Here is a 16902-nt window from a genome sequence, read left to right as displayed (position 1 = left end):
ATATGTAGTCTATTAGTGAGAAATTTTTAAACCAGTTTATGCATGTACCTTATTGGATATATAGTCCTACACTGTCCTGTTTACATTTCAGATTGGAGAAATGAAAACAAGTACCCTTGTTATATATTGTAAAAATATTGTATGATTTGTCAAAACTGCATTTAAATTCAAAAGCAAAATTGAATTCACACTCTTGGTTTATATTCTTATATTGCCTTAATATTTTGAAATAGAAAAGTAATTGTAAAAGCATCACTACATCTTTAATTATAGATAGGTAGTCTGCTCTATCTGAGGTAGCTCTTAGCAATAGCTCTTAGAATTGTTTTACCTTTCTTTTGGCTTTTACTACTGCAAACACTAACAATATCTTATGTATTATTACATTCTCATTTACTATTTTTCTAGTCTGCTCAAGTGGCTTTAGTCTCTGTTATTGGTTGTAGGAGGGTACATGTTACTGGACAACTATGGTCAAAGAATCTGTTGTGGAAATTTCTCCATTGGTTTTTTAATTCCTGAATTTGTTTCTTCATCTTATCATCTAGGTCATTCATCTTTTACCCAGATTAATTATAGTTTTATTGAATACATGGGCTTTACATGAAAACGTATGTGTCAGCCATGGTGTTTGTTTAAGCATGAGCAACACTTGATTGTTGAACCTTATGATGATCGAGCCTACTATGGAAGTTTCTCAATTAGTATTTTGGTTAATTTGTTTATTCATCTTATGGTCTTGGGTCTTTTATCTTCTACCCAAATTTCTTGAATTGATGGGGTCTTGGTCCTTCATCTTCTACCTAAATTGATTATTGTTTTCTTGAATTGATGGGTTTTATACGGAAAGTAAGAAATGAAATGTGTGCAGGGTGTAGTGTGCAAATTGTGGGTGGTGGGCAGGTTTCGGTAATGGTGGATGGAAATCTGGTGAAGCTTACGTTTTATTATTTTTGAATTCATTATTTTCATTGCTGTTATTCTTCAAACTAAACTTGTGGTGTTCTAGATCTTGAAAGTAGGCACTTTATTTGTGACAGGCTTTTTGGTCTGTTGGCTGTTGATTTTGGTTAATGTTCTTCTAGTCATGTTTCAGTGAAGAGGATGTCTATTGGATCATGGATGTAGTAGGTGTAGGTTATTTAACTTACTACCAAGCTTTACATGTACTAGTTTTCTTGTCTGCTCGAGTTGGAATGACTTTAGTCTCTCTTATTTTGTAGGGAGGTACATGTTTTCGGATTCGGCCATGGTGTTAGTCTTTGCTGGAGTAATTATTGATTGTTGGACATTATGTTGATTGAGCTTGTTTTGGAAATTTCTCCATTGCATTTTTAATCATTGTATTTGTTTATTTAACTTATTGTCTACGTGCTTCATCCTCTACCTAGATTAATTGTAGTTTTCTTGAATCAATGGGTTTTACCGGGAAACTAAGAAATGAAGTGGGTCTAGGGTGTGCAAATGGTGGGTGGTTGGCAGGTTCGATAACAAGTGATGGAGTTCTGGTGTGAAACCCTTATTTTTATTATCTTTGCATTCATCATTTTCATTGCCGTTATTTTTCACACTAAACTTCTGGAGACGGAGATCTTTGAAGTAAGTACTCCATGAGTTAGAGGGTTTGACATTAGGGTTTAACTTTTGGAGTGGGAGATCATGAAAGTAGGCACTCTATGAGAGGCTTTGATATTTGGGTTTTGGACTGTTGACTCTGTTGATTTTGATCATCTTCTCCTACGCCTTTTGCATTGAAGAGTCATTTACTATTTTTCTTGTTTGCTTGAGTGGCTTTAGTCTCTCTTATTGGTTGTAGGAGGGTACATGATAGGATAATAAGAGTCTATGAGAGGATGAAAATTAAATGATATAGTACTTAGGAGGTTAGGTGGGGTGGTGTTATGTTTGTAACTGTTAGCATCTCAGTTAACAATCGGTTAGTGGGACGGGAGCCTTTATAAAAGGTGGGGAACTCTTGTAAGGGTTCAACTTTGTTAATTCTTTTGTATAGACAGGACATCTATATCCTGTAGAGGGGGAGTGCTCCTTTGGGTGGCTGTAGTGTACATTGTTTGCTCGTTATAGAAGAAATACATGTACTTCTCTTCTCTTCTGTGTTCGTGTGTGTGTTGTGAGAAGCGTTAGATAGATTTCTTGACCAAAGAAACCCATCAATTGGTCCGACCTACCAGATCCTTAGGAGAGCATGATGAAGGGAAAGATGAATGCGATGGAGAGTAGGATCGAAGGAAGAATGAACGTGATGGAGGGAAGGATTGGTTCGTTAGAGACAACAGTGGAAGAGTTAAAAGCCGAGACAATGGGTATAGGTCAAGAACTTAAAGAACTCACGTGGGTTCTTGGAGGAAGGGCGAGGAACCTTGACATGAACTCCGAGGGGAGTCAAGTATCAGTGAATGAGAATAGGAGAGGAAAAAAAGACAGTCTAGAGGAAGAATTGGAGGACGACAGGGGCGAATTGCATCCCAATTGGGTAAAGTGAGTGGAATTACCCATGTTCGAGGGTCTAGACCCGATGGGATGGATCTCAAGGGCGGAAAAGCTTTTTTATATAGTGGCGGCGGGTAAGATAGGATATTAAAAGTCTATAAGAAGAGGAAAAGTAATTGATATAGTAGATAGGAGGTTAGGGGTGTGTTATTATGTTTGTAACTCTTAGCATCTCAATTAACAGTCAGTTAGCGGGAGGGAAGCCTTTATAAGAAGGCTGGGGAACTCTTGTAAGGGGTCAACTTTGTTAATTCTTTTGTATAGACAAGACATCTATATCTTGTGGACGGGGAGTGCTCCTTTGGGTGGCTGTAATGTACATTGTTTGCTCGTTATAGAAGAATACACATACTTCTTTTCTCTTTAGTGTTCGTGTGTGTGTTGTGAGAAGCGTTAGATAGATTTCTTGACCATGTTTTGGCCATGGTTTTTGTTTAAATAAGAGCAATACTTGATCATTGGAAATTATGTTCAACGAGCGTATTAAGGAAATTTTTTCATTGGTTTTTGAATTCTCGGATCTCTTTATTCGTCTTATTGTCTTGGTCCATCATTTTCTACCCAGATTAATTATAGCCATACTTGGTTGCTGAACATTATGAAGATCGAGCCTATTGTGGAAGTTTCTCAATTAGTTTTTTGGTTACTGAATTTGTTTATTCATCTTATGGTCTTGGTCCTTGATCATGACATATTTTACCATGAATTCAGTAATGAATTAAGAGAAAATGACAAACCAACCTTAACTTTTTACCTTGTAAATCCTAGTTTTCTTTTAGTTGTTAAGTGGTTGCACCTTAAGCTCTAATGAGATATTTTGATCACTAATCCCTGCTTTTATGTGCTTAAAGTAGTTGGAAGAAGTCTATGCATCAAATGAAGGCACTGGAAACCAAGGAAAGCAAGAAAAACGACAAAAATGAAGAACTAGAATTCTGCTGAAGCTAGCTCGAGCCCTCCCTGGTCTATGGGGGCTTGAGCGCTAGTGCATCAGGACTGTCGTGCGCCTGAGCCCCCCTCCTTCTGGGGGCTGAAGCGTCAACTTTGCTAACATGGCAGATTTTCCCTATTTAACTCAAAGGCACGAAGAGCTTGAGATCTTTTGCTGCCCAAACACGATTTCTCTCATTTGGAGATCTTGGAGGCAAGCTAGGAGCTGTGGGAACAATCCTTCTTCACCCTTGGGTCTTCTTCCTTCTTCCATTTCCACCATTGCTGTAAGCTCAAGCTCTCCATTCATGGAGAGCTAGTTTCATTGTTGTTGGGGGATTGATGTAGCCACTGTACTCTTATGTAAACTACTGTGTTTTGAATGAATATATGCCTCTTTGATTGACTGTTAGTGTTTAATTCTTTTTCTTAATGCTTGTTGTGAAGTTGCTACCCATGGCATGATTTTAGGGTTTGCTTGATATTGGGAAATGTTGGGTAAATCTGGACTTTGATTAAACACCTAAAGGAAATAGTATCTAGGGATAGAACTAGGACCTTTGGTTGTCTTAAATCTTAATTCTTAATGCGAAAATAATTGTTAGGTTTTTCAAGGGATTGGATCCTAATAAGGAAGTCTAGGCTCTCTCTACCAAGGGATTGGGTTTGAATAATTTAGTAGATTGACTTTGGCATATTAATGAAGAGGAAGTGATTTTCCATACATAAGAGTGAAGTAAGTGAAATCATAACCCCAACAATATCATTCCATATCATTTCTAATCTTTCCATTTCCAAGTGTTTGAGTATCTAAGATCACTTTTATCATTTATGTTTCATGTTTACTTTAATTGCACTAAAACCCAAATTATGGAAGCATTATTTAGTCTAAAGTAGTTAGAAATTATATGATTGTTTGGTGACACGAGTCTCTTGGGAAACAATATCCAATTTTATCGGTTTTATTACTTGAACGATTCGGTACACTTGTCGAAGTCTCAACAGTCCTTCATCTTCTACCCAAATTTATTATTGTTTTCTTGAGTGGACGGGGTCTTGGTGCTTCATCTTCTACCCATATTGATTATTGTTTTCTTGAATTGATGGGTTTACATGGAAACAAAGAATTGAAATGTGTGCAGGGTGAGCAAATGGTGGGTGGTGGGCAAGTTTAGGTAACAGTGGATGGAGATATGTTGAAAACGTTAGGTTTTATTATCTTTGAACTCATCCATTAGGTTTTATTATATTTGAATTCATTTATTTGAACTCATTATTTTTATTGAATTTATTCCTCATGCTAAACTTACTTGTGGAGTGGGAGATCTTGTAATAGGCACTCTATGAGTGAGAGGCTTTGACATTTGTGTTGTGACTTTTTGCTGTTGATTTTGACTATGTTCTTCTCCTCATGTTGCAGTGAAGATGTCTATTGGATCGTGGATGCAGTAGGTTTAGATTATTTAACTTACTATAGAGCTTCATGTTGTATTACGTTCTCATTTACTTTTTTTTTGTCTGCTCTAGTTGGAAGGGCTTTAGTCTCTTTCATTAGTTGTAGGAAGCTACATGTTCGGCCACGGTCTTCATCTCTCCAAGATCAATATTGTTGAACATTATGATAGTTAAGCCTGTTTTGGAAATTTCTCCTTTGGAATAATAATTGTGGAATTTTTGTTTTTATCTTATTGATTAGTTCCTTCATTTTCTACCCAGATTAATTATACTTGTTTTGTATGCATGGGCTTTACAGGGAAACTAAAATGAAGTGGGTGCAGGGTGTGCGAATGGTGGGAAGGTTTGGGAAGCAGTAGGTAATTATACAGGGAAGCAGTGGATGGATATCCAGGGAAACTTTAGGTTCTATTATCTTTGCATTCATTATTTTCTTTCTGAATTATTTTTCTGGTTGAGCATTTGGAGTGAGAGTTCTTGTAAACAGGCACTAAATGAGTATGGGAGGCTTTGGCATATGTATAGTTGTGCCTTTGCCATTTGTAGTGAAAACTTGCTTGCTATGGATGTCTGTAGTGTTGTGGAGGCAAGTTTTTGGAATGGTTGTAGTCTCTCGTTTTATTATTTTTCCTTTCACTATTATTCTTAGAGCCTTAAAATGTGTTTTCATAGGATACTCATCAACACAAAAAGGATATAAATGCTGATACGTACCCAGGTGTTAGGGAAATCAATGAACCCTTGATTCAAGGAGGAGGAAATAATAAAAATAGGTGGGGCAGAGTTTATAAGAGGAGAGAAAAGGGTAATGTGGCTTTGTGAGGGAAATGTGTTAGTTAGAAGAGAGAGAAAAAGAGTATGGGTTGTTATATATTCTGAGGTGTAGGATGTGAGAGGGGACACGTTTTGTTTTCGGTAGTGTGAGAGGAGAAGAATTATTACGATTCTTCTCAAGAGCTTGCTCTGGACAGAGGGTCCTGGAACCTTCTGAGTTTTCTGTTTTATCATAATAGTGAATTTTCACCATTTCACTTTTCACACTTCATATTTTTTATTGTTCCGTTTATCCCTAAAACTCTGATTTCTATTAAATGCTATCACCCACCATCCAAAAAATTGTGTCCAAATATGTCACCTTTTTTGAACACCAAAGTTACTTCCACCAAGATCATCTTTAGGGGGAGACTTCAAGAAATGAAGATGATCTTCTTATGCTCCCTGACTTAAGTTTAGGAGCAGAAATAGGGAATTAAAGTGTAACAGCTGAGAACTCAAGATGGAGCTGATGTAAGATTTGGGAAAAAAATGGTTTATACAAGGAAGACAAAGGCCATTCTAGAATTTGTCCATGTCCAACAATCCAACCCAGCATTACATGAGGTAACTAACCCCAATCCTTTAACAGTATTAATTTTGTCAACTCTACATATCATCTGACATGTTCACCAAGTCCCTTAGAGGTCCTTGGGTTGATTACATTTGTAATAAGCTTGGTGCATATGACATATATGTTCCAGCTTGAGGGGCAGTATTATAATGTAATCAGTTGTTACAAATTTGTAAGAATTTAATAGTTACTTATTCTAGGAGATTAGGATGATTGATTCCTAATTCTTCGATGGAATTTATTATAATTGATTCTGAAAATTAGTATAAATACATATTGTGTGGTTTGCATTAGGCACATAATACATTTAGCAAATATACATTTCTATACACAGTAAAGTAAGGATGCAAGGAAAATATATCAACGCTATTATAGTTTGTTTTTCTCGTCTTTTCAGCCATGTGGTTTTTCGAAGCTGTTGTCACTAAGCTCTTGCTTCTTTCTCTGTTTCCCCTTATGCATCTTTCTCCACTTTTTTTTCTCCTTTTTCTTTTTGACACCTGGGGATTTCTAAGTAATTTGGGTTTCTCTTGATTCATGATTTGTGCTCTTCACTGATAATTATGAGGGCCCTATTTACTTCTATCTCCAATGTGAGAAACAACAGTATTTGGAATTGTTTATTGTAATCTTCCTACACTTTACAATTCAATTTATCAATTAATGTATGAACATATATAAAATAACACTAACTTTTCTTAATTGTGTAAGACCCATGAAAAATATTTATAGTAAATTTTAGTATTTTATTAGTAATAATAATTTTAATGGATAGAAAAATATAAATTTTGGATATAAAATTATAGTAATTTTTGTATATGATTTTTATCCATGTTATGATAATGAATATGAGTTGTGAGTATGTTAAAATTTTGGTAATGGTAGTTATCTATTCACTTATATAAATTTAGTTTTTATGATTATAATTTTCTTATTTTCGAGTTAGTATGGTAAAACTTTTCTTTTAATTATTTTGACCGTTGGATTTAGCTACAATTTTAATATATGAATCCTAAGACCTATTTCTTCACTTTGACCGTTGGGATTTGTAATTAGAAGTCTATACTTAGAGAAATAAATCCTGCATGTTGGAGTAAATTAATTACACCTATAGATCTGTTACTGAGTCATCTCGGTAAAATATATATTACGACTTATTTGACCGTTAGATCAACTTGAAATTTTTATATATGATTCCTAAGATATATTAATACACTTTGACCGATCGGATTATAAATTGAAAGTCTATGTTTGGAGAAAATAATTTTTAAGTTTTTGAAAAATCTGATGAACACTATATTTCTGTTCTTAAGTTATCATGGTAAACATTTCCTATATATTTTATTTACCGTTAGATTGAGCCCAAAATTTAGTATGTAATTCATAAGACATATTAAGTCATTTTGACCGTTCAGATTTGTAAGTAAATGTCTGTGCTTAGGAAAATTAGTTCCGCATTTTGAGTATAACCAAAAACCACTTAAAATTTTGCATCTGAGTTACCTCGGTAAAACCTCAATATCTATCTAGTTAACCGTTGGATCAACCTGAAATTTTAATATGTAGTTTATAACAAATAGTGAATTATTGTGACCATTCAGATTTGAAATCGGAATAACAGATTTATAGATATTAATTTCGTATCTTCTCAGGGATCTCAATATTGCTTAATTTCTATTTTTTTTTATATATCTATATTAAATTTCGGTGTTAATATTATATGCTGTTGTTTTAAATCTGTAAATAAGAAATTTGTTAAAAACTAGTTGAGGAACGCTTTGGCTAAGGAAAGATTTGGTACTTAAGTTGTCCATTGTGACGCACCTCTCTTTCCTGGAAGTTTACTCGACAAGTTTTTAACTTAAATCCTATTGAACAGATTATGTACTGTTAAATTATTGTGCAATATATCTGGTTGGAATGGAAATGTCTGATGAATTCATGTTATTGTGGTAGATATGGAATTATGAATTATAATTGTGATGATTGCATTTTATTATATTGGATTTGAATTTATGCATCTGAACATGTATGAGTATTACAGGGAGATGTCGTAAGGGTATAATATGAGTTGAGGAATGTGAGTATGGTATGAGTCTCGCGGAGAGATTCTGTAATGTCATGGTATGTGTATGAGGATTGTGGTGAGATTTCGTAATGAGTTAAGGAATGTGAGCATGGTATGAGTTTCGTGGAGAGATTCAGTTATGGTATTTATGTATATGTTGATGTTGAGGGTCCCGTAGTTGGAGGTTATCCTGATACTCTAATAATGATTCAGTCTCAAGTAGAGAATGATGAATTATGTGGTGAGAGGGGCAGGAGGTCCTGGTCTATGTGTCGGTTTAGGACATAGTGAGGGGACTAACCTTGTGAATAGTATGGAGGGCAGAATGTCCTGGTCTATGTGCCGGTTTTGGACATAGTGAGGGGACTAAGAATGACATCACAAGTGCGGAACCTCCCGTGATCGCTCATCAACATATCGTTGGGATAAGTGCCTATTGAATATCGTGGGGATAAGTGCCTATTGGGTATTGTGGAATGAGTGTTTATTTGGGTATTGTGGGATGAGTGTTTATTGGGTATTGTGGAATGAGTGTTTATTGGGTATTGTGGGATGAGTGTTTATTTGGTATTATGGAATGAATGTCTATTGAGTATTATGGTATTTATTGGGTATTGTGGGACGAGTGTCTAATAGGAATTGGGGTACGATGGTATGAGGGTGTCTGACATAATTATTATATGATGTTTGTATCGAAGTAATTATGCATGTCTTATAAATGATTTGTTGCATGTTAGCTCACCCTACTTGTTTGTGTTTTGTGTTTGGGTATGTGCGATGATCGTATAATTCGTTATACGGGAGCAGATGAAGGAATGTCGCCTCACATAGTACCAAGGAAAGGGAGGAGTAGAAGAACTATAATTAGAATCTTTTTACATGTATAGACTTATATCAACTAGGAAATTTTAAAGGGTGAGATTACGGAATGTTATAGACTTATATCAACTAGGAAATTTTAAAGGGTGAGATTACGGAATGTTACCGTAAATGTAATGTTAATTATCAAGTGTGAAAATTTGGGATGTTACATTAATGTGAAAAGTTGGGATGTTACATTAATGTGAGAATTTGGGATGTTACAAATTGAACTACAGTCACCAACACAAAAACTCTGCTACCTCTAAAGACTACTACTTACACAATAAATAATATTTGCACACAAATGATTTGTTTAAACTCTAACAATCCTAACCACACAAATATCTATGGTGAGCTCTTAAAAGTCATATACAATTAAAATTAAATTAAATTAAAAAAAGACAAAAAATAAGCTTACTTTATTTAAAAAATTCATCATATATGGTCGTAGCACTTGACGTTGTATTATAGTGTATTTTGACCCTGAAACTACTAATATTAAAGAAAAGTTAAAGAAAATTAAACAAATTATTTTAAAAATGATAATCTTTAAAAAAAATTGATTAACTCTATTTATAAGATCAACTTTTATTAATAAAAATAATAAACTTAATTTTTTAATATAATTTTTATCCTTCAACTATTATTTAGTTGCTACAATAAGCTAATTCTAATATTTTATTAAATTAATAAAATTTTATATAAAAACAATATATATTATTTATTTAAATTTTATATACAATCTCACCAACAATTTATTTTATTGCAATTGATTCACATCAACTAAATAATAATAATAATAAAAGTTGTGAAACATGTAATTATGTTTGAAACTTGATACACAATAATTAACAATATAAAAAATAGTTAAAGTTGCCGAAAAATGAGTCACACATCCCATGAATAAAATCAATTAGCACATATTAATCTGATTCAATTTGAAATAAAAGTTAACATTCAAAACAAATTTAATTATATGGGTTTGAATTTTGAAACCAAAGTTATTAACTTAAACACAAAGAAATGTAATAAACTATTTATTACATTGTATACTTTCCCGCCAAATGAGTTGGCGCCCAAAACCCTCTCCCATATATAGAAACAGTAAAGAGTGAAGAGAAAAAACACGAGTGATTTGAAAACTAAATCCTTAACTTTCTCTCTCTTCAATGAAGCCACAGAAACTCACCGACTATGAGCTCCAGCGGCTCCAGAACATTCGCCGGAACAATGAGATGATGGCAGCCCTCAAACTCCATTCCAAAGCCACCCAACTCTCCAATTTCAAGCGTCAAAGGTACTCACTTTTCCCTCTTCTCTCTTGTTTCACTTCCCAACTACCAAAGGCTTCAATTTCTGTGACTTATCGTGTTTTTTTTAAATCATCAGAGTTGAAGCCAAATCCACCCGCGTGAAATTGGAAAAGAAACCTAAAACCGAAATCCCAATTAAAATCGAAACCCCAATTAAAACCGAAACCCCAATTGTCATCAGTGTCAGACGCTCCCTGCGAACCAGAGGTATTCCACCAGATTGTGAGGGTCTTAACAGAGATTCCGTGGCCCCCACCACTCGCTCCAAAGAAACACCACCTTCCGTCTCCACCACTCGCTCCAAAGGAAAACCACCTTCCGTCTTAAGTTTGGGTCCCCTTTCCATGGCCACTGCTCGTGCAAGCGCTCACTCTGATAGTTCATTCACTGAGTCGCTAATGGGTATGGCCCAAGATGTCAGTGTTCCAAAAGGGAATGCGGGGGATTCCCTTGAATTGGAATCTCTGTCTCTGGATTCCGACAATATTGCGCGGGTTGTTTCTGGAAGGATTACCAATGTCAGGTTTTTTCCTACCAACAGTGTCAAAATGATTGCCGCGGGTAACAAGTTTGGGAATATTGGGTTCTGGAATATGGGAGAAAGTGAGGTTCATTTATACCGTCCTCATAATGCTCCCATTTCTGGGATTTTGATTCAATCACATTGTTGTTCAAAGGTACCGTGATGTATTGGTCTGTCTCAATTTTTTGCAACAATTATTGTATATTTGTCTAGATTATTTTGTAACTCTTACCCGTTATGGGTTGACTTGAGAATCAAACTCTTTTAACTGCGAGTTGGTTTAAGGAAATTGTTTTCTGGTAAAATATGCTCGTTTAGCTTTACGGGAAATGCACTCTTTTGGTAATTATGATAAACATATAATGCATGTTAACAGTGTTTCTGTAGCATGTTTTTATTTCAGATCTATACTGTCCTTAGGGGATTTTGAGATTGCAAATCACCTCTTACGTCTCTTCCATTCTAATCACTTCATACTATTTACATGTTGTCTTTTGTAGGATTGTCTAACACTGTCATCTATTTTGTATGCAGATATACACAAGTTGCTATGATGGAGTTCTTCGGCTAATGGATGCTGAGAAGGAAATCTTTGATCTGGTGTTTGAGAGTGATGAAACAATATATGCTCTTTCTCAACCCCCAAATGAGACAAACTGCCTATATTTTGCTGAGGGTTCTGGAGGTTTGACTATGTGGGATAACAGGGTGGGAAAACGTTCGTCGCACTGGGGTTTGCATGACAGTAGGATTAACACGATAGATTTCAACTGTCAAAACCCTCACATTGTAGCTACTAGTTCCTCTGATGCAACTGCCTGCACCTGGGATTTGAGATGTACTAATAGGAATGACCTCACAGCTTTGAGGACATTTACCCACAAAAGATCTGTTCAATCTGCTTACTTCTCTCCTTCTGGAGGTAGCCTTGCAACTACAAGGTATGGAGTTTGTTCCATTATAAAATTACGACTTTTAGACACTGAAAACATGCTGTGTAGTGTGTTCTTAATATTGCAATCTTTTATTTTTCAGTACACTACTCCATCTCACCTAGTGGAAAAAATACTATTGTTGCTGTTGTACCAAATTTAGAAGCACATGTTAATTTGATTCCAATTTTTTCTTTATTATCCAATTGTATTGAACCTGGTGTTTATGTAATTGTGATTTTGGCCGGATGAGGTTAATATAATCTCTTAGTGCAGCTTCGACAACACTATTGGAATTTACAGTGGAGTTAACTTGGAGGATACGGCTGTTATTTCTCATTTCAATCAGACTGGCAGATGGATTTCTTCATTCAGGTATGGTTTCTGGAAGTATCCGAAGGTTAACTAATCATACTTCTCATTTTCAATTATGCAAAAGTTTTTTCAAATCAAACCCTGGGATTTTCAACTCTTTAGAACTGGTTTTTACATTTCAAATACGCTTCAACTCTCAGCACGCAGAGAGCATTTTTTATTTGGCATAAGGTGAAACATGTGTGAAATACGAATTTGTAATGCCGCATTAAACTTGATATACCTTATAAATTGCCTACTTATTCTGAAAAAGCTGGCTTTTGTGAGCGTGATCTTGCTGTTGCAGAGCGAAATGGGGTTGGGATGACAAATATCTCTTCATTGGAAATATGAATAGAGGGGTTGATGTGGTTTCAGCAGTTCAAAGGAAAATAGTTATGACGTTAGAAAGCCCACACATGTCTGCCATTCCTTGCAGATTCGATATAAACTCTTACGAGGTTGGGATGCTTGTAGGAGCTACAAGTGGAGGCCAGCTTTATGTCTGGACATCACGCTAGGATGTTTATTTAACATGACTTCTCTTGTGTATGGTATAAAACTACTATATTTTCTGATTCTAGATTGTTTTATGTCGTATAGTATCAGTCATGAGTTATAATTGAGCAGACATGATTTGATGTACTTTGTAATCTTTTGCCAAGCCATTATTAGTCATGGTTTGTGGATTGTGTTATACTGTTGGGTTATATTATAGTGTAGTTAGAGGTTAAAACATGGTTTCCAATTGTTCCTGCAAAATTATTTATTGCAGTCTCTCGAGTCCTGACATATCGAACCATGAGAAGAGCAAGAGGGAAAAGCAGGGATATAGTTTGTCAGATTTCCGGTGTCCGTGTTGATATCATGATTCTTAGTAGTGTAATAGGGATTCCTTATAGCAAATTGCAACAATAATTATACTTTAATGTATACTACAGGAAATACATGATCGAGTCCACCTTTAAGATGTTAAAAAAATGAAAGATATAATTAAAAAATTATTATAATAATTATTGAAATGAAAAATAGTAGTAAATTTTATATTAAAATAATTAGAAAATCATAAGCAGTTATAAAATAAAGACTTATTAAATTTTATAATAATGTTATAAAAATTAGTTATTTAATTTTATAAGTATAATAATAAAAATGATAGTAGTAATAATTTTATTATTTTTATTATCGGACAAAAATAACAGACAGTAAGTCTGGCTTTTATTTATGGTATCTATGATTATTTTTCAATTTTATTCTTTATATAACTATTTTTTTAAAAAAATTATTTGATTGTTAGATGCATTGAAAAGAAGATAAGAGCGAAATCTTGAAAAAAAAGAAACAAGTACTTCTAGAAATGGAAGAGAGAGGAAAGGAAAAGAAGAAAAAAAGGAAATAAAAGAAATATACGACAATAAACAAGAGAAAGAAAAAAAAAAGCATCATGACAATTGAAAAAAAGTCCTAATTTATGTTTTGTTGACTATAGAATAATTGTTTATCAAAAAGGAGTGACACGAAGAAAGAATGATATTATTTAAGAAAGATTTATTCATCGAGGAGCAATAACAACAACAATGGAATGAAGAAAGAATGATAGAAAAGGAAGACACTTGGAATTCAATGAATCTGTTTTTAATAATCTATTAGCTTGCTTGTCAATTATTTTGGAAAGTTAAAGCCTTTTTTTTTGTTTGGATACAAACACATGAGTTAGTTTGTTTGTTTATTACCAACCAACTTATCAATCGATAAGGATGCAAGTTTAGAAATATATGCATATGAGTAAGTTTGTTTGTCCAACTCTAAACAATCTAAGTACAATCAAAGTCATACTTATAGTTTGAGTGTTTATTTGATTAATATTCTTTTGACTTTCTTTAAGCATTACATATTTAATTTAAAAATGTGATGCTTTGTTTACGTGGGTATTTGACCTTAGAGGTATACCTCTAAAGTCTTTAATAATAAGACATTAACCTCTTTGAGGATCCAAAATTCATTTTAGTAGAATTTCTATTTTGGATTATTTTAATTTTGTATCTTTGATCTATGTTTGTGTTTGTGCGTATGATCTTCTATAATTCAAGTCAAATTCTCTCCAAACAAAGGAGAATGATAAGAAATTTTCAAGTGGTACAAATTTGAAAACAAATTCTCTTCAAGAATGACGGTATAAAAGAAGATTATCTCCTAAATATAGGAGAAGAACTTGATGAAGGACATTTGCAATTCAAAGAATTTATGACAAAGTTAAGGATACAAATACGTCTCCTTAAATTATAATGTTTTATGTAAGAGGAAACTCAACGAGCATGAAGATCATGAGCACAATTGAAGAATAATTAGGAAATTAAATAAATTTTAATTTAATTTAATTTTACAAAATGTTAAATAGGTTGGATGAGCCATTTTGTGTTTGTTGAGCGAGCAAGTCTCATTAGGCGAAAATCTGCGTCTGTAATTTTTTTTCTTATGTTACTTTTAGTTTGTTTGAGGGTTTATAGGTTTTTTTTTAATTTATGTGCCTATATATAGAGATATCAAAAGCTGATGGAAACACTTTTTAGTGATATTATATGCATTTGCATTATTTGAGAGATGGTTCTTTTGGTTTTTGGATTGAAACTTTGTTTCATATCAAAGATTAACATCTTTGTAGTGAATATTCACTTGACCTATCAATTTATTAGATTGTGGCATTCTCATCCGTGTCATATTTCACATTCTTTTCTTATTTATTTTTGTTGTACATTTTGAGGATTCAAATTTAGAAATGATCACACTATTTCTTATACAGGATCGTATCACCTATAGTGTACCCTGTTGAGACTTTAACAAGTGTACCAAATTGTTTCAAGTAATAAAACCGGTAAGACCGGATATCGTTTCCCAAGAGACTCGTGTCACCAAACAATTGTATAATTTCTAACTAACTTAGACTAAAGAATGATTCCATAATTTGGGTTTTAATGCAATTGAAGTAAATATGAAACATAAATGGTAAAAGTGATCATATTAATACTCAAACACTTGGAAATGGAAAGATTAGAAATGATATGGAATGGTATTGTTGGGGGTATGATTTCACCTACTTCACTCTTATGTATAGAAAATCACTTCCTCTTCATTAATATGCCAATGTCAATCTACTAAATTACTCAAACCCAATACCTTGGTAGAGAGAGCCTAGACTTCCTTATTAAGCTCCAATCCCTTGGAAAACCTAACAATTATTTTCGCATTAAGAATTGAGATTTAAGACAACCAAAGGTCCTAGTTTTATCCCTAGATATTATTTCCTTTAGGTGTTTAATCCAAGTCCAGATTTACCCAACATTTCCCAATATCAAGCAATCCCCAAAATCATGCCATGGGTAGCAACTTGACAACAAGCATTAAGAAAATGAATTAAACACTAACAATCAATGAAATAGGCATATATTCATTCAAAACACAGTAGTTTATATAAGAGTTCAGTGGCTACATCAATCCCCCAACAACAATGAAACTAGCTCTCCATGAATGGAAAGCTCGAGCTTACAACAATAGTGAAAATGGAAGAAGGAATAAGACCCAAGGGTGAAGAAGGATTGTTCCCACAACTCCTAGTTCGCCTCCAAGAGCTCCAAATGAGAGAAATCGTGTTTGGGCAGTAAAAGATGCCAAGCCCTTCGCGTTTGAGAACTAAATACACACTAGTAAAAAAATGGGATAAGAAAGCGCAGTATACGCTTCGGTTTAAGCGAACCCGAAGCGTATAATAGTGCGGTGGCAGAGTTGTAATAATAGCTTAAATATATGCTTCGGTTGTCCTATAACCGGTGCCTAAAGCATGCTACTAACTCGGTTCTACATAAAACCGAGGCATAAAACTATGTCCAAACCTGCTCCGCTGACAACTGTTGAGTCTGACAAGAGCTACTAACTCGGTTTGCCCAGCAACCGATGCCTAATGCGGACTACTAACTCGGTTTTAGACGAACCGAGGCATACAACTCTTGCCACCTAACTCGGTTCTCACGTTAACTCTTCATTTTCACTTCTTCTCTCTATCCGTGGTCTCGGTTCTCACATTAACTCTTCATTTTCACTTCTTCTCTCTGTCTGGTCTCCCATTCTTCTTCTCTTCTTCCTACTCACTCCCCTCGTGCTCTCACTCCCCTCGTGCTCTCACTCCCCTCGTTCCTCTGCCGCTGTACGTCCTCCGCCGCTGCCTCTGCCGCTGCCTCCGCCGTTGCCTCCGCTGTTGCCTCCGTCGCTCTAGATCCACAGCTCCAGATCGCCATCGCCAAGCCGTTCCAGATCGGTGAGCCCTCCGTCGTTGTTGCGTCCGCCGCCGTTGCCTCCGCCTCTCTAGATCCACCGCTCCAGATCGCCGTCGTCAAGCCGCTCCAGATCGGCGAGCCCTCCGTCGTTGCTGCCTGCCTCCACCGCTCCAGATCGCCGTCGCCAACCGCTCCAGATCGTGTTGCCGAGAGGGAGGCTTCGTCTGGAACGAGGCTTGCCGTCGCAGCGGCGGTTGATGCCGTGGCCGAGGCCGACGAGGAGACGAAAGCGTTCGTGGC

At 35.1% G+C, this 16902-nt stretch overlaps 1 protein-coding gene across 3 annotated transcripts; it reads left to right on the top strand.

Moving 5' to 3' along the window:
* Positions 1-254: 254 nt before the first annotated feature.
* LOC108334553 (uncharacterized) lies at positions 255-13031 on the top strand. 3 transcript variants are annotated; one of them, XM_052878725.1, is made up of 8 exons: positions 263-930; positions 1041-1133; positions 1224-6276; positions 10388-10509; positions 10602-11202; positions 11583-11989; positions 12257-12355; positions 12642-13031. In XM_052878725.1, exons 3-8 carry the CDS (start codon positions 6202-6204, stop codon positions 12853-12855), a joined length of 1518 nt encoding a protein of 505 aa, XP_052734685.1. In that variant the 5' UTR covers positions 263-930; positions 1041-1133; positions 1224-6201; the 3' UTR covers positions 12856-13031. The 3 variants fall into 3 exon arrangements, with proteins under 3 accessions (XP_052734688.1, XP_052734685.1, XP_017425883.2); XM_017570394.2 differs by having other exon boundaries at positions 263-5065; positions 5195-6276; XM_052878728.1 differs by having other exon boundaries at positions 255-6276; positions 12774-13031.
* The last annotated feature ends 3871 nt before the right edge of the window (positions 13032-16902 follow it).

The sequence above is a fragment of the Vigna angularis genome, chromosome 1, assembly GCF_016808095.1.
Source record: "Vigna angularis cultivar LongXiaoDou No.4 chromosome 1, ASM1680809v1, whole genome shotgun sequence".
Classification (NCBI taxonomy): domain Eukaryota; kingdom Viridiplantae; phylum Streptophyta; class Magnoliopsida; order Fabales; family Fabaceae; genus Vigna; species Vigna angularis.
Note: the sequence above shows the minus strand (reverse complement) of the source record. Positions and strands in the feature narration are given on the sequence as shown.

Bases quoted from the DNA above. Each gene is read 5' to 3' on its own strand.
- LOC108334553 (XM_052878725.1), top strand. From the start codon at position 6,202: ATGGTTTATACAAGGAAGACAAAGGCCATTCTAGAATTTGTCCATGTC. The intron at 11,203-11,582 runs GTACCGTGATGT...TTTTGTATGCAG, and splicing joins AATCACATTGTTGTTCAAAG to ATATACACAAGTTGCTATGA. The intron at 11,990-12,256 runs GTATGGAGTTTG...CTCTTAGTGCAG, and splicing joins GGTAGCCTTGCAACTACAAG to CTTCGACAACACTATTGGAA.